Below are 27,234 nucleotides of genomic sequence, written 5' to 3' on the forward strand. Positions count from 1 at the left end.
TTGACATATAACTTTTAACACAGTTATTCCAAAGTATGGTATGTTATTTTTTTGCTGGTTTATCTGGCCATTTAGCTTACTGCCTTAATATTTCTGGGAGAGTTCAGTTGTGTCTCTTGATTAGCAAAATCATCGTCCTTTCTAGTAATTATACTTCTTATTTTTATTTCATTCTTCTAGAACTGTCCAGAACTTCCAGAGTAATGTTTAAAAAAATAATAGTGATAATGAAATAGTGTCATGGCTAAGCACATGGACTCTATGTCCAACTACTTAGGTCCAAATCTTGGCTTCACCACCTACTAGCTGTGTGGTCTTGAACAAGTTATTAAGCTACTCTGTGCCTCAGTTTCTTCCTATAAAATGGGTATAAAAGAGTGCTGAACTCCTAGGGCCATTGTAAGGACTAAATGAGTAAGTACAAGTATAAGTAAAGTGCTTAGAAGGTTATTTGAGATAGTATTAATTCACACGACAGCAGACATCCTTTTCGTTTCAGACGCTAATCATATTTGTAATATATTTAGTGATTCAGCATTGAGTGATCCTGACTGTTGCTTTAGACTTTTTAAATTTTAAAAAAATTATTTGTGCATATATGTTTATTGCAAAAATTTGAAAAATGCTACAAACAAAGAATGAAATCAAGATAATCTACAATCCCAGAAATAATTTCTGTTAATATATTAATATAGATATAACTGGATGAGTGTGTGTATATATGCTCGTACTATTTTGTAAGGATGAATTTTCAGTTAACATTATATTGAGGACATTTTTATGTCATTAAATATTGTACTTCAGTACAATTTTAATGGCCACATATTATTTCATCAATCAATTTGCCATAATTTATGTAAACAATTTCCTTTTGGTAGAATTCAAGTTTTTTTCCATTTTTAACTATTATGTACAACTTCTCAGTGGCGATAATGGACAGTAGAGTTGTAGACAGAATAATATAAAGTGGAGTTGGCAGTGGCACATCTGGAATAACTATCCCTCTCTATCACACGTGACCCAGGTTTCCCCTCCCAGATTGTTGAAGGAGGTCACGCAGATACAAAGCTTCACATAGAAGGAGTCAGTTGTCATTATAAAGCTTTGAGATGGGAGGTATTTGTCATCTGATCATGGCCGTTTTCTAGATTCAGACATGGGCATATGGTACAAGTGATCCTAAGAAACAAGCCTTCCTCCTTGAATGTCTTTACAATAGGGAGTAACAAGATCAGTGTAATATTTACAACACCTTGGCAAGTCATAATGTATGAAAAACAAAAGGCCAATAAATATATTAAGATGGTTTGACCTCATAATAATCATGTAATTCAAATTAAAACTCTAATGAGATGCTATTTTTGACCTGTCAGATTAACAAATTCCAATAACAATCATACTACCCAAAGTTGACAAGGGGGTAGGGAAAAAAATCATACTCATGTATTGTTTGCAGAGGAAAAATTGGAGGGCATTTGGTGATGCGTATCGAAAAGATTAAAAATGCTCAGACCGAGAAGTTCCACTTCTAAGAATATTTCTTGAGATAAAAATCATGCCAATGTGCAAAGATATACTACATTTCATAAATTCTAAGATGCACGTTTTTCGTTTGGACATCTCTGAAATTGGGATGTGTCTTCTCATTGATGGTGTCTTACATTTTATGAAATATTGTATATACAAGGATGTTCTAAAACTTTGAAATAACCTAAAAGTCTAAAAATAGAAACCTGATTAGTTTGTGGTATAGCTGTAGAAAAGAATATTATTAAACTGTTTGACGTAGAAATACCATAATATATTGTTGAGAAAATTTGGAAAAAGATTACCAAATAATATATGCATCGTATAATCTTGTTTTGTTAAAAGTGTTGTATGTTTATTTTTATTCCAGTTATATATATGTGTATGCATGCATAAATTTATATATATGTGTGTGTGTTTATAAATTCATAGAAAAAAACTTGCCTAAAATGTTATGATAGTTATTTCCATGTGGTGAAATTATAGGTAATTTTTTATATCTTTCTTTTTACTCATCTGGGTTTTTTTCTATAATAGCTACATAATGCATGTGGGAAAAACGTTCAAGTGATAAAAATATTGATCTCAGCAAATTTTAATGGCCAAAAACATAAATTAAGCAAAAAAAAAACTCTCAAAAAACAACTTACTTAGGTGGATAGGCCCGTATAAATAGAATTTGATGTTTAAAGCATATAAATATGCAACAAGTGTGTTCTGACCAATATTAATATCATTTCCTGAGGTTCAGGATGAGTCAAATACTGAGCGAGATGGTTTGCAAAACTTGTCTCTGTTATTCCACAAACAAACCTATGAGTTTAGAATAACTATCTCAATTTATAAATGAAGAAACTGAGGTTTAGAGAGATGAAAGTAACTTAACTAAGATTGTACAGCCATACCGTGTACATTGAGAAGCCACAATCTGAAACCATGCGGTTGATCACAATGATATCAAGGTCATCTAAAGAATCGCACACATCCATGTTGCCTCCAGCGTGCTTGCTTTATATATACATATGTAAACATTTAACTTATATGCTTCCTTCAGAAATTACCCCACCTCTAAAATATGATATAGATAGGCAAATATCTTGAATAATCTTCACAAAAGAAAATCTGCCTGTGTGCATTTTTATAAAGCTGATATTAAAAAAAAAAAAAGGAGCAAACCCTGAAGGGAAATAGGAGTTGATTAAAATTGTGCACCCACCTTCTCTTTATCTCTGAAGCAAAGATAATTAACTATTAAATCAAAGATTGAATAATTTAACTGCCTATGTAGCTCCACAGAGACTTTTCTACTTTTTTTTACACAGAATTTTTATTGATGGAATTCAAAATATAATAATAATTACTGAATACAGTTTTTTGTAGTAGAGGACTACTAATGAGAAGAATGGAGTTCTTTTTTGGGGGAGGGAAATGACATTTCATTTAATTGGGTCTTTCTACTTTTAATGTAATTCATTGGTAATCTACATGTAATATGAACTGCCTAAAAATTACAATATAAGATTATAGATGAAACCGTGTAAGAGGTACATTATGGGCAATTAAGCAGTGATCAAGGGCAATTTGACTTGTGGCTTAACAATGGAACCTAAAAGCTGATAGAAATACACCTGTAGAGTCATTTGTTTCTCTGCCCCGACTGTTCAGGACCGGGTGGTTGGGGCACAGCTAACAGGCTGGATTACTCTTACGATGACTTCTTGGATGCTGTGCGAGAAACACCCACGGGCGCTGGCAAAGCCAGATCTTCACGGACTAAAAGAAATGCCCCGTTATCTGACCACAAAATCAAGTTAATTTTTAACATCACAGGTAAGGATAGACTTTCTATTTGTAAAAACAATATGATGTGAAATTCTTGGTCGGAAACCTATGTTTCAAATCTTCCATTGGTTGTCATTATCGGGAAATGACCCTGGAAGTGAAAATTAGGGCGCACACCATTACCTGTCTTGTCATTTTTTACAATTTAATATCATAGATGTATTTTATGGTTCTCATAGCAATAAGCACCCTGCTTTGTTCTCATCTCGGCATGATGAACTAAGGCATGTTTTTAAAAAGCAAGAATTTACAGGAATTTAGTATGCTATAGTGAAGAACTCTGCAAAAAGATGGTGTGGATCCAGCATACAAGAGAGGGATTAAAGCAAATTGCATCCTTCTTAATATTATCCGTGTACTGGTTGCTAAGTAAGTAGTAGTTAAGTTTGAGCTTATTTTTCTTTAAAGATTTTTAATACGCTATTTCTTTTTGGTAAAAACTAACTACAAATGGCTTCCTGAAACACCGTGTGTGTATGTTATGTGTTTTTTTTTTTTTTTGTCTTGTTTTTATCTCAGCTAGTGTGCCATTACCCGAGGAAAGAAATGATACCCTTGAATTGGAAAATCAGCAACGACTCATTAAGACACTGGAAACTATCACAAATCGGCTAAAAAGGACCCTCAATAAGGAGCCCATGTATTCCTTTCAGCTTGCATCTGAAATGCTTGTAGCCGACAGCAATTCCTTAGAAACGGAAAAGGCTTTCCTCTTTTGCAGACCAGGCTCAGTGCTGAGAGGGCGTATGTGTGGTAAGAGTTTTCCGTGAAATCAAAAATATTTGGGGCCTATTGTGTCAAATGAGATGGGTAGAACCGTTTTACAACTATAAAGGAGCATTAAAGAGAAACAGACATTTTGCTACTGTTATGTGGTTGTTATTATTACTATTTTGTCTCAAGAATCCAAGTAGCCACTTTGGGTCAGGACAAGAAAACTATTTCAGGTGAGGGACTCAAATCTTAGTTTTATTTATGGATCTTTAGACCTCACAGCTTTCAGCAGATCTCCAATAATAGCTAATACTTTTTGACCACTTCTGTATGCTGGCTGAGCACTTCTTGTTTTTAATCCTGTTTAGCAACTCGGTGAGGTACCATTATTATTAAGCGCTTTTTATAGATGAGAAAACTGAGGCCAGAGAGACTAAAAATTTACCCAGTGAATCTAACCCATTAAGACAGTTAGGTGATGTCGCTAAGATTCCCACTTAGGACGCCAATGCCAAATTCACATGGCATAAAATTAAGCATTTTAAAGGGTACAATTCAGTGGCATTTAGTTCATTCACAATGTTGTTCAACCATCACCTTGTTACCGAACCTGAAGTGAGTTCACTCACCCGTTGCGCAGCAAGCCAATCCCTGACACCGGGTGTGGTGGAAGAAAGTAGGAATTTTATTTTTGCACAGCGCTGAGCAAGGAGAGAGGGCAGCTAATGCTGAAATCCCAAACTCCCCGAAAAGCTAAAAGGAAGGGTTTTTATTTGCGGCATTAGGTAGGGGAGGGGGAGCGTATGGCCTTGCTGGTCGGAGCTTTCCCACCAGCCTGTCTTTGGCCTTGAGACACTTGCAGAGAGGAGGGAGCTCATGACCTTGCTGGTCAGCAGCTTTCCCACCAGTCTGTATCTCTTTGTGGGGAGGAGATAGTCCAGGTGCTTGTCCTTGACGGTGTCTGTCTCCATGGAGCATAGTGGATTCTGCAGCCAGGAAGCCAGAGAGTAAGCAGGGAATGAGTGTTTTGGTTTTAACCCCATATATGCTGGGTTTAATGTGGGGAAACTGATATCAGGGTCAGTATCAACCTCTATCATAGTTTCAAAACATTTTCATCACCCCCGAAGGAGACCCCATACCCATCAAGCAATCACTCCCCTTTCTCCTTCCCCCTAGCCCCTTAACTTTTAACTCCTATTTTAGACTGCCACAAACTGGGTCAGTTCCAGCCTGTTTCCAAATAAGTCATCGTTTATAGATAGTGGAATCTCCTCTAGCCAGACTCTCTACACTCAACTGAACCAAATGGCATGAGTCTTGTGTTAGTCTGTCTGTAGGCATAAGATCTTGCGTCCTGGTCAGAAAACCTTCCTCAACTGTTCTTATTGCTATTTCCAGAGCTCAGTTTGGTTTTTCATAGTGTGATGAACTCAACCAGCAAAAGCACATTAAAATTGTCATTCCAAGCCTGCTCTTGTTTCCTCCCTGCTTTGTGAGTAAAAATCAGGAGTCACCTTGATAGACATTCTGCATTTCTCAGTGTGGTCTTCAGACTACCTTTGTCAGCATCACCTGAAGTATTTGTTAAAATGCATCTTGACTCAGGCCCCATCCCAGAACTAACGCATCTGACATTTTGGGGGCAGGGGCTTGAAATCTGCACTTTTAGTAAGTTCCCAGGTAATCCTTCCACACTTTAACATCTCAGACTCACGTAGGTACTAATTTCAAGCATCCCCTCTATAAGGATACTATCTTTGCTAGCAGCCTTTTCAGTGGGTTTAACGTCCCACTTTGGTCTCAGAATTTCTGAGCCATTCCAGCCTGCCAAATAGTGGACCAAACCTCCAAAGAAGGAAGATCCTAAAATTGGCCTGTTTCCCCAACACCCTTAGTTCTGAAAATGCCTGTGGGCAGTAATTCCTGCAAGCAGAGACAGGGATCTACTTAACTCACCTGTTTTAGGCTCATCACCTTTGCCTGTTTGGTTTCTAGAAATGATGCTGGAGTAGACAAAGCGGTCAGTTTCATAAGGGGAACCATTCAGAGGAAGAGCTAAGAAAACTTTTTTTTAAAAAAGATTTGCACCTGAGCTAACAACTGTTGTCAATCTTTTTTTTTCCTTCTTCTTCTTCCCAAAGCCCCCCAGTACATAGTTGTATATTCTAGTTGCAAGTGCCTCTGGTTGTGGCATGTGGGACACCACCTCAGCATGGCCTGACGAGCGGTGCCATGTCCACACCCAGAATCCAAACCAGCGAGACCCTGGGCTGCCGAAGCGGAGGGTGCGAACTTAACCACTCGGCCACGAGGCTAGCCCCCGCCATTTTTAAAATCTTAAAGCCTCAGATTAACCTAAATGTTCATTGTTTTATCCTTTTCTTCCAGCAGCCTTTTCTTGGTTAGCTGTGTGTTTCCCAGGGTAATCTGATTTATCATAGGTTTAACTCACACTTTAAAGCCCCCGTCATATAAGCCCTAAGCTCGATCAACGAGAATTTGCATTTTCTCAAAAAAAAAAAAAAATTCCACTATTGTTAGTTTCTAGGAATGCATTTCTGGAAAGTCTGGCTTGTGAGTAAATTTCTGGCAGCAGAATCTAACCCATAAACAATAGGGCCTGGAAGCGTGCTTTATTGCTTTCACGCCTTAGAAAAAGAGAACTGAGTGTGTTCCGTTGCTTCCCTTGAAAGTTTCCTGCATTCAGTGTTTGCTGTTTACTTTCTCTTCAGTCAATTGCCCTTTGGGAACCTCTTATTCCCTGGAGCATTCTGTCTGTGAAAGCTGCTTGATGGGATCCTATCAAGATGAAGAAGGGCAACTCGAGTGCAAACTCTGTCCGCCTGGGACTTACACAGAGTATCTCCATTCAAGAAGCAGCTCTGAGTGTAAAGGTAGACACTTCTTGCACATTTTGCCCAGAAGAAGCCTCAATTATGTTTCCAGTTGTGAAATCTAAGTGGCAGATAGGATGAAATAAGACCATTACTGAAAGTTATTTCATTAATTTATTTTTTCCTTCTTTTAACTATAAAATATTACCTGAATGTTTCCCCACTATAAGAAGTCCATTTATCTTCCCTTTTGGAAACATTGCACTGCCCTAAGTCAAACCCCACTGTCAGTAACTCCAATCCACAGTCATCAAATAGACTGGATTTTTGGTTGAATCTCACATCAGTCAGTAGAAAGGACTTTCATGACTCTTAGCAATCATTAGATTGTTTTTCTTAGAATAATATTTGGTGTGATGAAATCAAACTCTCCATTTACTTGGAAATGAATAACTACAGGCGCATAGGCACTTATTCTTGCTACTAAAATATTCAATGGTTTCAAAATATTTTTACTGTTATTCTCAATGAGCATTCCTGATGGAAACGTTTTCTTTCATAATTAAAGTTAGAGTAAGACATACCTAAAAGAAGGAATTTCAAAATTGTGCCTTCCTGCTGTTGTTGCAAATGCAGGTGTAGATGCTTAATGGCAAAAAAAACAAACCCGAGAGCAGTTCTAGGTGATTGGAAGTGCATTAAAAAATGTTAGTAATGCTGAACATGAGAGTCATTTGGAGGACAAGGGCAGAAGGGAAGGATGGTGCGCTGGGAGTCTGAGAATTTGGCCCTCGTCCTTTGTGGGCTCTGCTGCAAAACCATTGCTGTGAATTTTAGGAAGTTGCTTAACCTCTCTGGGTCTGATGCTAAGACTACTTTTACTTTCTACTCCACCAGCCCTCAAATGAAATGGTGTCTGTATGTAGGGGCAGACAGGAGGGCCCGTTCTTATTTAGAGCAACAAGAGGGACAGTGTAGCTATGAGGCTTGAGCCCTATTTGGGGTTTTGTTTTGGCCACTCAAGAGAACAGTGTACAAGACGAGAACTAGAACAAGAACAAGCTCCCTGTGTACAGCCTTTCTGAAATGCCTATTTCTAACTTCACTCAAGAACGATTTATTGATACTTTCCATGTGTCAAACACTAAGTGCTAAGTGATAACAGACATTACTAGAAATGAGTCTAAAACTTATTCATGTATAGAAGCGTGGGGAAATTTAAAATATAATGTGTATTCTTTGAGTTCTTCGTGTCCTTCATTCTGTCCTAAATAAATTGGAATACCCTAAAATGAGCGCCTATCCTACACGGTGCTCATTTTGTACAGCTAATGTCATCGTTATTAACTATATTACGTTTTTCTTTTCAGCTCAGTGTAAACAAGGCACCTACTCATCAAATGGGCTTGAAACCTGTGAATCGTGTCCGCTGGGTAGTTATCAGCCAGCATTTGGTTCCCGGAGCTGCCTCTTCTGCCCAGAAAACACTTCAACTGTGAAAAGAGGAGCCGTGGACATTGCTGCTTGTGGAGGTTATCAAACCCTTAGACACTGATATTTCTCCAAACCTACTAGGTTCTGTGCATGGAGCAGTGAAATATTTTCAGTAAAACCATATGTCTACTGTATGCAAAGAATGTAAATAACTGTCTCTTTATGGAGAGCTGCCTTTTATTCAGCCAGTCAATACTGAAGTATAAACACTAGCGATATAAACACTGTGCATGTGTTATTTGGAACACAAAAGTACAAGACTTGGTCCCAGGTCCCAACATTAATAAACTTCGTGATATGGTAGAAATCCATCTCAACCAGGAACTTAGTTTCCTCATTTATAAAATGAAATCCTGACTAAGGTTCCTTGAAACTCTAAAAACACCTTCTGTGAATTATGACGTTTCATTCCCTACAGTTTGAAGATTTGGATCAGTGGTTATCCACTCTCGCTACACATTAGAATCATCTTCACATTTGCGTCAGTATTTTGTAAAAACTGGAAGCCCAATCTCCACCCATAGACATTCTGATTTAACTTGTCTGGGCCTTGGTTTTCTTCTGTAGTTCCTCCAGGTGATTCTAAAGTGACAGGAAGAGTGGAGAGCCACTAGTTTGGGTTCTCAGATGTCAGCGTGGAGGGCTCGTTAAAACACAGAGTTTTTAATTCAGTGGTTCTGGTGTGGGACCTGAGAATTTGCATTTCTAACTAAGTATCTCTCAAGTGATGCTGATTCTACTGCTCCAGGGACCACATGTTGAGAACCACTGGTTTACATAGAAATAAAAAGATTAGAGTTACAATTTTCAAATGTTTCCAACATCCCTACCAAGTACAGTTTTGCAGCACTGTAAAAACCGGAAGATGTAAACAAAAATAAGACATAAAATCTTAGAATGACAGTGAAACTAGGACGAACAGTCAAGGTCAGCCTGCTGCCCAAAACTCCAAAAAACTGCAACCCTTTTGCAAAGTCAACAGAACTGGATTAAAAATAAAAAGTAGTTGGCCTACCTGTGCTGCATTGCTGGGAACAGGACAAGCATGCCTCGCGGAAAGATAACTTTTCAAAAAATTATGTATCCTCTCCATTCTCTATACCTTTATTTAAAAACCTAAGATCCATGGCAATCTGAAATTTTAAAAGCTGTTCCCTTATTGAAAGAGTGTTGTTTTTAAGAAACCAATCTGCTGGTTCCCCATTTCTCTCAAGCTATAAGTGCACGCGCAGACACACACACACACACACACACACCCCTCCCACCCTCACTACACTCCAATCATATGTACATCCACATCCAGGTAGAGACGCATTCTTAGAAAACAGCTTCGTAGGATACTTTTGTGTGGTATGGGGAGGGGAGTGTCCAGCGCTGTATCTTGGGAGATGTAGTCTTCATAAGTTAAGGGCTGCAGGGAGAAAACAGGGAAAACATACTGTGAATTACAGGCTTTTATATACTCTGTCTGTTTAAATTATCTCAGTCTAGTAGGATCACAGCAGATGAAAGTCTTTTGGACCTAAGGAATTGGGCAAGTAGCATTCATAGACCTCATGTTTCACTAAAGAGCTGAGAAGAGAATTTAACTGGAACCTAATTGAAACTCATAAACTATGTCTGTTGTGTAATACCAGCTTTGGATTTTTTAAAGTAAAAATCCAACACGGCTTGACATTATGGTTGAAATAGGTCTACTAAAGACTCTTTTATTTTTGTCAATACACAAACTAATTTTGGGAGAAAGTCTGCAGTAAAAGATTCTGTCTCTCTCTGCTTTTTTCTCTTTCTCCCTCCAACCACAAAAAGCAGCTAGAATTTTTACGGGGAGACAAATTCATATTTGACAATTTTTTTTCCTTTAGCTTTCCAAATAAGCCTTGAGGCTTGTCTAATATGAAATTATTGCAATTAAGCAATTACACTTCCCAGAAAGTCTCTAAATTTCTGGTAACTGCCCCATTTGTCCTGATATTCCTAGCACAAGTTTAACCACATTCTGCTTGCCACGAGTGGGAGTTGGGAATAACAGAACTCAACACTCTTTCCTGTGGTGCTGGATAAATACCATTTCACTTTAAACTTAAGTGTGTTTGAGTTCTAAAACAGTCCCTTATATATTCTTTTCTTAGTTTTAAACTTCTTTCTTTTCCTTTCTCTCTTTCTTGTTTTCTTTTTTTGTATTGATTTATTTTTATGAGCATGTACAGTTTGTTATTTTTTGCATTCTTTAACATGTTGAACTTAAAATATCATTAATTGGCACAGCAATTATATTTAAGTAGAATACTGTATTAAAGTAATATTATATGCTTTATACATTTCATTTTTTATCACTACTTAGGATATTGAACATTCTTGGGTGTATGGTTAAAAACTCAAGAGTGTGAAATTTTTCATTTTTTTAAAATTATTTGTATCTGAAGAATAAATCTCACAATGATTTTTTGGTGATGGTGTTCTTCACATGTGGTCCCATAGGATTAGGAAAGATTATTTTTGGACGAGGATGACAACATTTCTTACCCTGACCCTCAAGGATCAAGTTAAAAGGAGACTCAGGATGAAAGACTGTGATCCCTGACTTTGTCTTAGGAAACCCATTTGAAGGGCGAAATCCACTTGGCTCCAGGGCTGTATGTGTTAACACTGTCAAGGAACAGATATGTGGGATTACATTTTTCCCTGGTCATTTCTATGCACCATTTTTAATTCTATTTTAATATCACTTTTGACATACTTAGATTTTTTTCTTTCTCCCTGTCGCTCTACAATAGAAGAAGTTAGAAGGATTTTGTCCCATTTTTCTTGACTCAGAAACCAATTTTCTTTGGCCAAGATTCAAAATGAAACTTTCTCCTCTATTTTCTTATGAAATGAGTCCATTAGGATTGAATATGTATGCATGCGTGCGTGTGTAATACTGTATTATGTACTAGATAGTGCTATTATTATGTGTGTCTGTTTATGCATTCACATGCTATATATATATTTATTCCATATATATATTTAGTGCATGTATAAATAATGCATTAAATGCTGATTGCCCATTCCTGGAAAGCATATTTCTGATGACAACTGTCTGCCCTTGGATTGTAATTTAAACTAATTTTCACGTGAAAAGTTATTTTACACTTTCTATGCCAAAAAGTGAAGTATACACATCACAACAACGTGTTGGCTGTTTTGAGAAGCCAACCAGCTTAATGATTTTTAATCTTAAGTTTTTGCTATTATATCTTAGCGTAATTTTTGACATTCTGTCAGTTTTTAGGGGCGTAGTCATTTTTTTCTTTTTGAGGGTAAGATTGTGCTGAAAAAGCTTATATGTAAAAAACAGTTTAATTCATTATAGCATCTTGGGTTTCCATGACAGAATTTATATCTTTGCCATATCATACACACTCATAGATATTCTCTCAGACAGAAGATTTATACCTTTACCAGTGGAAGATTCATGCTTTCAATTAACTACTTTAATTAGCTGTTTAGACGGTATCTTTTCCAAATGAGCAATCATTTTTTTTGGAAACTCGAGATTCAGAAAACTCATTTTGAAAGCAACAAGTTTATAAATATGTTTGTGCAAAGACCTGTCTATAACTCTGAGATCTAGTGACAAACAGCAGATTAATCTATGCTTGGTGAAACAAAGATACTTATAGTTTAAAACTTTTCATGAATATAACAAATGTAGCCACAAGAAATATTTTTTTCTAAATAAGCGTTAGTAGCTATGATATCTTCTGCCATCTCTTGATTCAACTCCTGACTTTTTGTCAGTTCGGGTTGTAAAAGAACTCTTTCGCAAAAGATTTGGCTGGCTGTTTCTGCATAAGAACTTTGATCTAAACATTTTGAGATGACCACAGATGCTTTATTGTTTATTTAATGTTTGTTGTCATACCAATAAAAAAAAGATGCACTACTTGGAGTATCTGCTCCCTGGAGCCTCAAGTGCATCTCTAAATTTTTCAACCATGTTGGTAATTATTTCTGCTTTACCAATTTTTATTATCAAGAATCCAAAACCTAAATGATAAGTATGCTGATATCCTGAGTAACTACTTCCTTATGTTCTGTCTTCTATACTTAAATTTATGCAGACAAGTCTTCATAGTTTTATTAGTTTTCTCAATTTATAATAGCTTCAGGGCTCACACAGATGACACCAGTTCACACAAGGAAAGAGTACACTCCACCTGAATTCATCTTTAGGTCACAATCTAAAACCCCAGCCCAAGGAGTTAGTCATAGGTTGTCTACCCCAATTCCCTCTACCAAATACAACCAAAACTCGTTGAAGAAGATCCTGGCTTATGTTAAGTTTGAAGCTATTTTCTTATTTGGTTAATATTCCATCAATTATTGGCAAGACAACTTCAGATTAGGTTAAATGACAATGTTCAACTGGGTGTTGTTTACAAAAAGCATGTCTCACACAAAATGACATTAAATGGTTTAAAAGTAAAAAGAAAGAACCTGCCCAATAAGTAATAGACAAATACAGGAGAAATAAAAATTTCTGATAGACATGAAAAAAAAGCAACTTTGTTTATCATTAAAATGCAAATTTAAAAACTAATGCAATTCTATTTTCACCTTCAAATTGAAAAACATTTAAATAATCATTGTCAATGCTGATGAGTATGCAGTAAGAAGAGCAATTTCATATACTGCTGATAGGACTGTAAATCGGAACTTTTATTTCTTTTAATGATTTGGCATTATGTATTAATGGCCTCAAATTTTTCCTGTCTTTAGATCTAACTATTCAACTACTAAAATTCAGCTGTTATCCCAAGGAAATAATAAGTGCTAATTTACACAGGTTTATGTAGAAAATTTCATGTCAGCATAATTTATAATAACAAACAAATGGAAATGACCTAAATGTCTAATAGTGGAGGAAATGTGAGATCGATTATGATCTGTCAGTGGGAAGTTAATATATATTTTATTTATTAAAAACAATGTTATTTAACAATTTGGAGAGTAATTTGGGAAATCCTTATGATACAATGTTAAGTGGAAAAAGAAGAATACAATGTTATATGGGCAATTCTCATTTTTATTGAGTTAATGTGTGTTGTTAAAGACAGGAAGAAAATAACACCATTTTTGTCTGGGTGATAAAATGGTATAGGTATTAAATATGTGCAAGAGAATATATTAGCAATTCAGTAGCTTTCTTACAACCAAAGGTTAATGCTTTTCTTGTAAATGTAGAGTATGTTGCTTCATATGCACAAATGATTTGTGTTTACCTTTGCAGTACCTTGTCCAGTGGGAGAATTTTCTCGTTCTGGGTTAATGCCCTGTTATCCTTGTCCTCAAGACTACTACCAACCCAATCCAGGGAAATCCTTCTGCTTATCATGTCCCTTTTATGGAACTACAACCATCACTGGTGCCAGATCCATCACAGATTGTTCCAGTAAGATGTTACACTTCATTTCTTACATAATCCCAAGTTGGAGACTTTTGCTTATCTCTGTGGTAGCTTCAATTCTGAATATTACTGTTTTCAGTGGATTTGAGTGTCTAGACTTGTTAAATTGTCCTTTTGACGCCTTTTTTGATGACAATGTCTCAAAGATTCTTGTTTTGGGAATGCTGAACTTGATAACTTCCAATTTTCTTTCTAAGAGTCTAGGATTTAAAGACATTTCCCATCCATCTCTATGCTTTCTTTTTTTAGTATTACTAAAACAAAATATATGTGGCTTTACCCACTCTGTGAACCAGAATCTTGACCATAGTATTTAGATAGGGTCGGCTATTGGCAATATCTACCACACTAATATATTTTTCTAATGTTTTCCTATTAATTTTATTAGGTTTTAGTTCAACTTTCTCAGCAGCAGAGGAAAGTATAGTGCCACTTGCTTCTACTGGGAATATCAAAAAGAAGTATGAAGTCAGCAGTCAGGCAAGTCCATTTTCTAAGTATAAAATTTTATCTAGTGGAATATTTGGAAGACAATTTGTCATTATGCATGTCACACAGAGGAAAACTACCAGAGCAGTTAAGTAATCAAGACTCATGAATATTATCAATGAATAATTGTATTTACTTGTGATAAGAACTTTAAAAAAATGTAGCATTAGGAGTTCAAAGTACCAAAAATGAGAGTTTTTCCCAGGAATGTCTGACATAGAAAATGTGTAGATGTGGGGAGCCTTTTGATTCACTAATAATTAACACATTCCACAAGCATACCCATTATTTGAATAAGGGCATTTGGTTTAGCCAAATGCCTTTTCTGATTGGCAGGAAGAGTTACTCAACTTTCATGAAAATTATTTAATTTATTTTTATTTTTACTTTTTGCTGAGGAAGATTCCCCTTGAGCTAACATCCATTGCTAATCTTCCTCTTTTTTTGCTTGAAGAAGATTAGCCCTGAGCTAACGTCTGTGCCAATCTTCCTCTACTTTTTGTATATGGGACATCACCACAGCATGGCTGGTGAGTGGAGTAGGTCTGAACCTGGGATCAGAACCCAGGATTGGAACCCATGAACCCAGGCCACTGAAGCAGAACACGTGGAACTTTAACCACTTGGCCATGGGACCAGGCCCTTATTTAAATTTTTTTGCCAGGAAAAAAAATCATTTATTGGAATAAGGTGTGAGTTTAAAAAAATTAAGAAACATAACTCATGAACATAGCTCAAATAATTGTTTTCCTTTTTTTAAAGACTAGTAAAGACCAATTATTTTGGTAGATTCAGTCATTACTCTGAATTCACCTTGTGCAATATCATGATAAATACCTTGGCTTTAAGTATTTTTAAGAAGGATAATGAGGTTATATGTCTTATTTCAACTTCCTACAGCCTTGTCCAAAGATACTAACTTGTAAGAGCTTCGTAAGGCATATTTGAAACTGAGCCTAGTGGACACAGAAATTTGTAAGAACCTCTATAGCAGTGACTATCAACCCTGAAGAATGATTAGAATCCGCTGGCCAACTTTTAGAAATGATGCACAGATCCAACTCCCCAGTTGGTCTGAGTTGGGGCCCTGTCCTTAGTATACTTTAAAAATACCTCAAATGGAGTCTGCCATGCAGTCAGCATTAGAAACACTGCTTGGGTTTACCAGAACACCACTCAAGAATAATATATATCATTTGTGCCCATATATGGCAGACACCAACGTCATGCAGGCAGCAGTCCAGCCAACTCAAGGAAACAGGAACCAGCTGTCTACTATTGCAGACCTTCGAACTCCCTAGTCAGGATTGCTTTGAAATGAATAGAGTGTTTTGTCTCTGATCAATTTCTTTCTGCCACTGGTAGGTTTTCCATGAATGTTTCTTAAACCCCTGCCACAATAGTGGAACCTGCCAACAACTTGGGCGTGGTTACGTTTGTCTCTGTCCACGTGGATATACAGGTAACGAGGAGGAAGGCAAATTTTAATGTATTTTTCATAAGAAATCATTGTGACTTGCACTATCAAGTTTTGGAATAAACCCTGTAAGAGACATTAGACTGTATCAATGCACACAAAATTGGTTGAACAAGATAAACCAATAGGTGAAAAAAGTATACATATCTTACAAATGACAATTCTCTTTGCATATTTTGAAAGAAAAATGATCATTTTCTCTATGAAAAAGTCACATCGTAATTCACAGTTTAAATTGGAATACACTTCCGGAGGCCGTGTCTGGGGTTTCGTTCTAACACAAATTAAATGCATGACACTTAACATAGAACAGATTGTCCAGCATAAACATTTTTGAACAAACACCAGTGTCTCTCATTTGCTTCGCACTTAGTGGAATGGCTATGTGAATAGCTATGATTTGTTGCTTTGTTTTCTGGAAGCTTTGCTTAGAAAAACAATATGGCTTTGGACTTGATTATGTAGGAATTATGTAAGAATTTATGTTTTCTTGCAATTCGGTTTACATTCCAGTTCAGTCCAGAAATATAATTTCTGAGAAGTGAACTCTATCTTAAAATTGCAATTTATTAAAAATAATTCCCTGTTTTCTTCTAGAAAGGCTGCTTCTGCATTTTTTCGAATTTTGTGCAACCAACAGAAAATGTTTTTAATGAGAAAAAATGGTATTTGAATAAAAGAATTCATCACAAAATAAGCAAAAGGACAGTTGGAAAACAAAACATAGCCAGGACTCTCAAGAATACTAGCATTCTACTTATTTCAGCTTGCTCATGTGTGTGTCTATGTGTTTCAATTTTTATAAAAATTTTTGTCCTGACATTTCATAAGAAATAATGGATGTTGTCCTAAAATTTTATAAACGAGTGGTGGTCGAGAAAGAGCTTAATAAAGGATAATGGTTCTCAAATTTTGATATGCATGAAGATCACCTGGAGGGCTTCTTAAAACAGAGATTGCTGGACCACAACCCCAGAATTTCTGATTCAGTAGCAGGTCTAGGGAAGGTCTGAGAATTTGCGTTTCTCTCGCGTTCCCAGGTGATGGCTGATGCTGTTGGCCCAAAGGCCACATTTGAGACCCCGCGGTATAGACGAAGAATGTGGGTTTCCGGCGGAGCTGGCCCCTAGATAGTCTGTGTGCACCCTGTGGGAAGACGCAGCCCCATTCTAGGACACCTGGTGTATGAGCTGAGCTCTGGCACGCTTTAGCCCCACCCCCACCCCTCAGCCAAATGACCCTGGGAGCAAATATATATGACTTTATATTTATCACTTTGAAATTAAACTAATTTCTGGCTCCATTTTATGCTTCTGGGTTTCCCTTTCTCCCCCTGCTTCTAACTTGGGATCCTTTGCTATCTTTTATGTATCCTTGTAAGGAAATCTTAAATCTGTTTAGAAAGAGGCAGTACATTCTTTAAATATTTAACTGGATGGTAGCGCTTAACAAATATTGCCCTTTCCTTCACCACCACCACTCCCTGTAAATTCAGATTATTGGGATAATTACCTGTAAATGATTACGGTTCTGTTGCTGTGAATCCTTCTCTTTGGTTGTTCCTCAGTGTTTGGTTTGCCTTTTAGGCTTAAAGTGTGAGATAGACATTGATGAATGCAGCTTGCTGCCATGCCTGAACAGTGGAATTTGTAAAGACGGAGTTGGGGAATTCGTTTGTGAATGCCCATCGGGTTACACAGGTAAGGGGAGTTTCTTGTTCGTACAATAGAAACCTTGGGATCATTCATATTTCATTACTGAAAATCAAAAACACCATGAGATATCACCTCACACCTATTAAAATGGCTATTCTCAAAAAAACAAGAGAAAACAGTGTTGGCAAGGGCATGGAGAAAAGGGAACCCTTGTGCACTGTTGGTGGGAATGTAAATTGACACAGCCAGTATGGAAAACAGTATGGAGGTTCCTTAAAAAATTAAAAATAGAACTACCATATGATCCAGCAATTCCACTGCTGGGTATTTATCCAAAGAAAATGAAAACACGGACTAGAAAAGATGTATGCACCCCCCTTGTTCATTGCAGCATTATTTACATTAGTCAAAATAAACAACCTAAGTGTACATCAAAGAGTTAATAGATAAATAAAATATGATATGTATACACATACATACATATAATGCAATATTATTCTGCCATAACAAAGAAGGAAATCCTACCATTCGCAACAACATGTATGAAACTTGAGGGGTTATGGTAAGTGAGAGGTAAGTCAGACACAGAAAGACATCTACTGTATGATCTCATTTATATGTGAAATCTAAAAACTCCAAACTCATAGAAACCGGGAGTAGAATGGTGGATACCAGAGGCTGGAGGGTAGGGGTAGTGGGAATATGTTGTTTAAGGGTACAGATCTTCAACTAGTAGATAAATAAGTCATATTTAAAGACTTAAAGAATAAATTAAACAAAAGGGAGAACAAGCTCGCAGACAATGTGATAAAATTTTTTAGACAAAATCACACTTTTCTTAATTAAAAAAATGGTTAAATATTCATGGTTGTCACTTTCTACTGCATGCCGAAAATGTCAGATTGCTTGCTAGACAATTTTTGCAGTTCGAAGAATGGAAGAAAACATTTTATTTCAATATATTTGGCAAAGAAAAAATTTTTCACAAACACGTTAGCCATGGTTTCCAGTTGTTCTGCTCTTACACTGAACAACTTGCCTGAAAACTATTAGTCTGAGATTCCTTTCAGGTTTTCTCCAGCTCAAATAGTCTGTGATTCTTTGTAGGTCAACTATGTGAAGAAAATATAAATGAGTGTAGCTCCAGTCCTTGTTTAAATAAAGGAACCTGCATCGATGGCCTGGCGGGCTATCGCTGCACCTGTGTGAAAGGATATGCAGGTAAGAGGTTTCCATTCTTCCTACATTTTCTTAAAGTTTTGTAAAGCACTACAAATCATTACATTTACTAACATTATGTATGTTAACACTAATTTCTGATTCTATAACTATGCCACAATTAAATAAGAGAAAGTCTTTATTTTTAAAGAAATTCACACTGAAGTATTTAGGAGTGAAAGGGCATTAGGTCTGCAGTGTACTCTCAAACAGTTCAAAAAAATAATATGTTTGTGTGTGTGTGTGGAGAGAGAGAGACAGACAGAAAAAGAAAGAGAGAGAAAACAAGAGCTTATATGATAAGACAAACATTCAAGAATGGCCTGGGATATAAATCATGTAAGATCTTATTGCAAGTGGATGCAAAATAATATGGCTTAAAAAAAAGTGTACTTAATTGATAAGGAGGAAATCCAAGAAAGAAAATGGCCAGTGAAGAAAAGAGGCAAAGTTGAAGAAACTGGAAAACTTTGAGCTAAATTTACTAGTTTTATTTTTTAACATTATCTCAACTAGATGTCCATTACCAAGAGGTGAGATAAAAAGAGCAGATTATCAAAAATGCAGAGTCCTAAAATGACTTGCAAAAGCCAGCGCTCGTTACAGGATGGATCTTAAACCAGTTTGATAGGCCAGTGGCTCTGCAGCCTCCACTCCAGTCCTTTAGAAGCAGCATCCTCCAAGAAGTCAGCACTTTGATCACAGTTTTCCCAAGGGGTTAACATTTGGGCTCTTGCTCTTCCTCACCATCCGCAGGCCTGCACTGTGAAACAGAAGTCAATGAATGCCAGTCAAGTCCATGCTTAAATAATGCAGTCTGTGAAGACCAGGTTGGGGGATTCTTGTGCAAATGCCCACCTGGATTTTTGGGTACCCGGTGTGAAAAAAACGTGGATGAGTGTCTCAGTCAACCATGTAGAAATGGAGCTACCTGTAAAGATGGTGCCAATAGCTTCAGGTAAAAGACTAAGCCTGGTTCTTTATGCTATTTTTATTTTCTTAACTATTTAGTCATCCTGCAGTCTTTGTGGTATATTATTTTGAGTCCCAAGTCAGTCATTCCCAAATGCTGTCCCAAGGATAGGCTACAGTAGAATCTCCCCACCACCTGGGATTCTGATTTGCTAAGTCTGGGGTAGAGTCTGTAATTTTGAAATAGGCAAGCTGTATATTTCAAGTTCCCCAATGATTCTGAAGCACAGCCAAGTTTGGGAACCACTGTTGTGTCTTTGGGAAGTCATGAAAGATGATATGAAATACAATTACGCAGAAGCACTAGACAAAACTCATATTTTTAAATGTCTTATATTCTAGCTGAAGTTTTCTCACTGGCTAAAATCAAAAGGAATTGTGCAGTCGTACTTTCATATTACCAATCTACATTCTGGGTTCATAATTTTCAAACTTTTTTTAGTTTAGTTTGGTTTGCGTCAAAAGAAATCTAACATGAGTGTAAACAAAATAATAAAAGCTAAGTTTTTGTGTTTGAAAACAGTAGTGTTTGGTGGGAGAAAGACTTTGCTTTCAGAAGGCAGCTCTTAGCGTGCCAGTAGGATATGATTTGAAAACCAACAGTCTCTGTCATCACTGTCAAGCCTGCCCTATCCCATCCCCTTCTCCCTGTAGGATCTGTGGCTCCTGCAGTGGAGAAGACAGACTGGTCTTGCCTGAAACCTCTTAGCAAACTTTATTATCCTCAATATGCTATTGGCTCAATAAATCTACAAAAGTTAAAAGAAAAACAGTCTACCCCAGTTGCAATACTTCCCAGCCTCCTTCTGGTTCAGCCCCCTTCCATGACCGTTCTCCAACAAGACTTTCACCCTCAATATAGGAAATGAGGTCTTATCAGTGTAGCATCATTGTGTCATAGGCTCTTTACATATTCTAGCATATAGCACCTAACCATGGGCAATGAGAAGTGTCCAGATGAATAACAAGAGTTCCCAAAATAATTGATGAATACCAAATTTCTCTAAATCCTAACTTGTAGAAAGATGAAGGTAAACTCCCCTTATTCAAAAAGAATGTAAGTTGTCACCAAAGTGAACTGTTTCGTAGACAAAGATATTGGAGTGCTATAATGAACATGGGAGGATAAAGATGATCGAAATTCTAGCCAAAAGAGATTTACCATCAAACTCAGAGAACTCAGTAAAGATCCCCTCCAATTCCAAATGAGATTTTCTTTTAAACCAAAGCACCATTTATTCCTATTAGTCACTTTTAGGCCAGTATCAAAGAGGTTCTCATATAAACGTGCTGGTAACTATATTAGCTGCCATTTATTGGACAGGTCGTTTTTAACTAAAAAGATATTTCAGACATGCAGAAAATTGAAAAGACTAATAAAAGTCATGTACTCATCGCTGTTATTATCAAACTTAGCATTTTGCCATATTTGATTCACAACATTTGTTTCAAAGAAATAAGCTCTAAAGATAGATTTGGATTCCCTCACACACACGCGCGTGCACACACACACACATTCTTCCTCAGTGGCAACCACTATCCTGAAGTTGGCACATAGTTTTCTCATTCCGGATTTATGTTTTACTGCATGCATGATTCCATAAACAGTATATAGTATAGTTTTACATGTTACATAAGGAGTATCATACTATATATATCCTTTGCAATTTGCTTTTTTCCCACTCAACATTATGTGTTATCAAGGTTGATACATTTGGCTCTAGTTTATTCATTTCAACTGCTGATTAGTATTCCATTGCTTGATTATACCGTGGTTTATTTTCCCATTCTCCTCTCCATAAACATGTAGAATGTTGCTGTTGTGAAGATTTGCTACATTGTCCTTGTGCACCTGTGCAGTGATCTCCTAGAGTACATAACAAGAAATGGATATACAGGGAATGCAAAATCCTCAACGTCCCTTGACATGGGCAAATTGTAGCTCTACTCACTATATAAGATTTCCTATTTGCAACACCCTTGTCACATTTGACATTATCAGATATATTTTCCATCCTTATGGGTATAAATTGTTTGTTGCATACCACAGAGACTGTATGGCATACTGATTAAGAACAAGGTGCGAGGTTGGGTTCAAAATCCTACCCCACCACTTAGTAACAAGAGGTCTTAAGCAAATTACTTAACCTCTCTTAGCCACAGTTTACTCATCTGTAAAATGGGAAGAATAATAGTATTACTTCATTGTTATGAAGATTGGATTAATATATATAAAGCCTTTAAAACAGCATGTGAACTTTTTATTTTTTTTCCCAGGACTTCTCTGGGGAGAGACATTCCCAATGTGTGAATAATACTTTACCTTGACCAGAACTACTTTCTACTCTATTTTTGCTACTACAGCATTTCTAATATATGTTGTCTTAAATAAGTTTAATATTAGATGAACTAAAATAAGTAACTAACAGCTAAAGCACTGTTTCATTGTGGAAAATATGTTTCAGCATTTCCATTTTCAAAGTCTTTTGAGACAACGTTTTCATAAATGGGCAACTTCTTCTGATGCCTTTCTTCAACCGTTCTAATTGTTACAACATTCTGCATTCTTTCAGGTGCCAGTGTGCAGCAGGCTTCACAGGGCCACGCTGTGAACTGAACATCAACGAATGTCAGTCTAACCCGTGTAGAAATCAGGCCACCTGTGTGGATGAGTTAAACTCATACAGTTGTAAATGTCGGCCAGGATTTTCAGGCAGCAGATGTGAAACAGGTATATATGATTTCAATGGTATTAATAACCATATTTAAACTAGTGTGATAATAGCAATGTCCATTTTTACCTGCCCCAAAGACTACCCACATACCAGAAACTGTGCCAAGCTTTTTTACTTATTTAATCTTGACAGCCATTCAATAGATTAGGTGATATTTTTAATATCCCCAAGAGTGCAAGTAAGGAAATTGAAGCTTAGCGATATAAGGGGGAAATGGAGAAAATTGAATTTAGCAGAACTCCTAGGGACCCTGTGGACAGCAGAGCGGAACCCCACCCGGTCCTTTTGCACCATCCTCTCACTTTTCAGCGCTCTATCAGACAATGCTCTGCTGCTATTTGTAGGGTTTTTGTGGCCAGTTTTTTTTTTTTTTGGAAGTAAGTGGCCAGATCCTTCTTCCTAGTCTGTCTTAGTCTGGAAGCCCCACTGAAACCTGTCTACTGTGGATGACCCTGTTGACATTTGAAATACCGGTGGCATAGCTTTCAGCATCACAGCAACTTGCAGCCACCACTGTATGATAGCCAACAGACGGGTGGTGTGGTTGCCTGACCGGGAAACAAACTCATGCCACAGCAGCGAGAGTGCTGAATCTTAACCTCTAAACCAGCAGGGCTGGCTTCTCCATGTTTAGAAAGGACCCTTGAAAAGCCACTTGGTTTAGAAGGTCAGAGTTCATGGGCATGTGTGAGAATCATTGTTAACCTGCTTTCTCAGGGTGCTGGAGTCTTAGTTAAGCTGTAGAGGTTTTTTTTTATTCAGTGGGGTATGCAGAATTGGGGCAGAGCTGAATTGCTCCTGAAATAGGGAAGAGCCAGAGGCCTGAGTAGGGATGGAATGTTGCCCTTGCAGTTACTCCTCCTTCTCTCCTGCAACATCAGTTTCTCTGCTCTGCTGAGTCATTCCATCAGCAAACAGATTTGCTTTAGAGTCTCCCATCCTTAATAACTTCCCAGTCCCACCTCTCCCTCCAGCTACTCCATGTTTCTCTGCTTCGTTTCACTACCAAGTACTTTTCCTATCTTAGATACTCATTGATTATTTTATTTAGAAGAATGTATTATATACTTTGTACATAATATGTATTTAATTTTGAGACTGGTCCTCAGATCATCATATTTCCTGAAATGAGCTTCTTTGAGAATAGTACTGCTTACCTGCTGCTTACCTTAGACCGTTGAAAAATGCCTCACAAGTGCCATGGTCTGCACACTTTCCTTATTCGTTGCAGAACAGTCTATGGGTTTTAACCTGGATTTTGAAGTTTCTGGTATCTATGGTTACGTCATGCTAGATGGCGTGCTTCCATCTCTCCGTGCTGTGACCTGCACATTCTGGATGAAATCCTCTGACACCACCAACTATGGAACACCAATCTCCTATGCACTTGAGAAGGGCAGCGACAATACCTTCCTCCTGACTGATTATAATGGGTAAGCAGAAGTGTCAGGCACCACATTAGAGTTGACATTGGGGGTGGGGTGGGAGAGCAGGGGAATCAGGTGCTCCAGCAGGACAGCAGGGTGACAATAATCAAATAGGGCATCATGACATGTTTTCTGAGAAGGCCAAGTTTTAGTGATAATACCTTATGCATGTATTGTGTTTTGCTGTTTATTAAGTAATTTTCTTGGTATTTTACTAAGTACTAGTATTTTCTAAGTACTTCATTTGATTTTCACAATGACCTGAGGAACTAGTGCCCATTTTACATATAGTAAAACAAAGTTTCTAAAAAAGAAAACTAAATGATTTGCCCAAAATCTCACACTCTAGGAGTGGCAGAACTAAGTCTCAAACTCTGACTCTGAAGACTGGTGCTCCTTCTTTTGCATCTCAGGGCCTCCAGGGTCAAAGGATTTTATTGACACGTGGGAGACACATGTATTGAATAAGAATCAGTCTACAAACCTAGGTGTGCAGGATGACATTTCTTTATTTCTTTTTGGCTCAATTAATTGCAACTGCAGGGCCCCATCCCTCTGGGCTGTCAGAGGAGTCAATCTCAGTTGTTTCTCTGTTTTCTTTCACTACTGAGTGCTTTTCCTGCCTTAGATTCTCTCAAATTACCTACAAACCACAGAGTTTTGCTAAAGATCCACAGACTTAGACAGGACTTCCATCGTTGGTCATCTGTCCCATTGCTTATCCCTGAGCTGTCCGCTGCTCAGCTTCTGTGGTCCCTTCGGAACCACTGCTCTTTGCCGCCTGCGGAATCCTTGGCAAGCCTGAGGGTTTATGCCTTCAATCTAGATAGATTCTGTGGTGCACCACATGGCCTTTTCCTCTCAGATTTGCCCAAATCTGCTACTGAGCGGGTTACAGGCCTCAGAGACCCATTTTGCTCTCTTCCCTCTCCTCAGTCCCTGGGACTCTCACTATTCTGGTGGAGATCTCCCCATCCTCAAACCATCTTCCTAGTGGCCTCAAACTTTCAGATACAAAATCCAAGACATTTGCAAAAACCTATACTGAGGCAAAATATATATAAAGAGAGAACCTGTTGCCTGCTTGAATAGGGGGAGGAAAATAGGAAAATGCAGAGGGGAAACAATATTATTAAAAAAAATTTTTTCATAAATATCTTCAAATAGAGGCTGACAAGATGCTGGGAAAGGAATTCAATGAATTCTTATCTTCCTTATCAATTTTCCCTAATCTATTCTTTTTCTCCATTTGCTTCTGAAGATAGTTCCCTTTAAACTGTTTATTATCTTTGACATTTCCCTAAGTGACATGGTTGTTGGAACCCTCTTGTGGTTGGCCACCTTTGTTTAGTTCCAATTATTCTTTTCTTTGGATTGACATGCTTCCTCTGTCTTGTGACAGCTTTGGCAACCGAGAGACAGACTTACTTTCTGTGAGACTTCTGGAGTTTGTTCCTGGTCTTAGGAACATGCATTCTAGAGGAAGAAAACCAGTCTGACATTTGCACAACTCTCATTCCTTCCATTCTTGACTCACTCTTTCCAAAGTAAGCAGTTAGTGAATTATCTCAAATTGGACTGTCGTCTCTAGGCTCATCCTAAGACTTTTTCCTACCCCCTCAGTGTTTAAGAAACACAGACCAATTTTCAATGAGCTACAATAAAGTTTCATTAGAAAATTAAATATGCTTCTATGAAATATGACCAAATGGAGAAAAAAAGTAATGTGTTTACACAAAGTGATTTTCCCACAAAAACAGGAAAAGAAGACAAATAGTAATATGCCCCACAGATGGGATTACAACATGTGACTGATGACTATATCCCCTTGAATCTTTCCACAGCTGGGTTCTTTATGTGAATGGCAAGGAAAAGATAACAGACTGTCCAGCCGTGAATGATGGAAGCTGGCATCATATTGCAATCACTTGGACAAGTGCTGACGGAGCCTGGAAAGTCTATATCGATGGGAAATTATCTGACGGCGGTGTGGGCCTTTCTGTTGGTTCGGCCATACCTGGTATGCTTTAGCAAACGAAATATAATTCTATTAGATGCTAGCGGTCATGGTGCTTAGATGAAAATCAAGCCTGCTAGCTTTGTTGTCTTCAGTTTTAGATAGAGATCAATAGTTATCTCTCCCTTTACTACCTCCTGATTATCTGGACTGTGAATTACTAGAAACTTTTTCCTAGGTGAGCTGTGTGACTCTCTGTGCAAGAAATGCCTTTGGGGATCTGTACTGAGAATACTAAGCAGCATGTTGAACTAACAATGCGTGGTTACTAGACGGCCTTCCAAGGAGATTAATCACTCATGTGTTTTGTTTTAGGCTGTAGGTTTTGTTTTCTGATTAGTGCACACAGTTTACGAGTATATCCAGTATACAAGCTGGAGCACTGTGTATGGCTGTCTGTTTTTTATGCACTTTTCCCAGTAGAACTCAAACTCTCTTCTAAAAATACTTTTTAAAAAGTATTCAGAGAGTTTTAGTTACAAGGAATGCAAAAGTATTAGGCAACCCAGGTTCTCAGCATTATGCCTAGCAATAACCTTGCTCTATCTAGACTCTTCTATGATATATGTCATATGAGGAGGAATGGTTGCCAGTTCCCTGTAGTAAATAAGGAAACATTAGATGTGTTTCAGCAGCAAGTGGCATTTTCAGGTGACATGGGGTGGTGGTTCCTTTTTGTGTTTAATTTAGAGTATTCTTGTTTTCAGCTGTCTCTTCTCTGGGCGGTGGGATTGCAGGTGGCTTTTATTTTCTTCTTTATTCCTTTCTGGTATTTTCATAGTGAACATATATTTTGTTTACGGTAAGAAAAAGAGCATTTCTATCTTTAAAAAAAAAAGTAAACTCTGATGGAAGAGTGAAAAGTAGGTTAAAAGAATAGGAAAATAGGGGCTGGCCCCGTGGCCGAGTGGTTAAGTTCGCGCGCTCCGCTGCAGGCGGCCCAGTGCTTCGTTAGTTCGAATCCTGGGCGCGGACATGGCACTGCTCATCAGACCACGCTGAGGCAGCGTCCCACATGCCACAACTAGAAGAACCCACAACGAAGAATACACAACTATGTACCGGGGGGCTTTGGGGAGAAAAAGGAAAAAATAAAATCTTTAAAAAAAAAAAAGAATAGGAAAATAGAACAAGGAAGATGTAATAGCAGCCACCAAGGCGATGGTTGTCTTCCCACAGCAGTAGGAATGAATTAGAGTCCATAAATCTTGCAGAGCTCCAATCAACAGATCTTAGTGAATGACTGGCTTTAGTTTGGGCGATCAGATTTGTTAAAGAGTCTGTTGGCTGAGATAGGAATTCTAGGGAAAGCACAATTATCAGAGTAGGGGTTAGAAGTGGGGAAAGATGCTGTATTTGGTTTTAGACATATTGAGTT

The 27,234-nt window shown here is 37.6% G+C and overlaps 1 protein-coding gene across 1 annotated transcript in view; it reads left to right on the top strand.

The window, feature by feature from the left end:
* SVEP1 (sushi, von Willebrand factor type A, EGF and pentraxin domain containing 1) overlaps positions 1-27,234 on the top strand; it is a 168,429-nt gene that overhangs the window by 88,626 nt on the left and 52,569 nt on the right. The window contains exons 15-27 of the mRNA XM_014834470.3: positions 3,193-3,357; positions 3,889-4,122; positions 6,819-6,980; positions 8,291-8,452; positions 13,690-13,851; positions 14,255-14,346; positions 15,721-15,817; positions 17,419-17,532; positions 18,595-18,708; positions 19,462-19,663; positions 22,251-22,408; positions 23,644-23,845; positions 25,684-25,859. Coding sequence (XP_014689956.2) covers positions 3,193-3,357; positions 3,889-4,122; positions 6,819-6,980; positions 8,291-8,452; positions 13,690-13,851; positions 14,255-14,346; positions 15,721-15,817; positions 17,419-17,532; positions 18,595-18,708; positions 19,462-19,663; positions 22,251-22,408; positions 23,644-23,845; positions 25,684-25,859 — 2,040 coding nt within the window. The remainder of the gene's footprint in view (positions 1-3,192; positions 3,358-3,888; positions 4,123-6,818; positions 6,981-8,290; positions 8,453-13,689; positions 13,852-14,254; positions 14,347-15,720; positions 15,818-17,418; positions 17,533-18,594; positions 18,709-19,461; positions 19,664-22,250; positions 22,409-23,643; positions 23,846-25,683; positions 25,860-27,234) is intronic.

This window comes from Equus asinus, chromosome 10 (genome assembly GCF_041296235.1).
Source record: "Equus asinus isolate D_3611 breed Donkey chromosome 10, EquAss-T2T_v2, whole genome shotgun sequence".
NCBI classification, from domain to species: domain Eukaryota; kingdom Metazoa; phylum Chordata; class Mammalia; order Perissodactyla; family Equidae; genus Equus; species Equus asinus.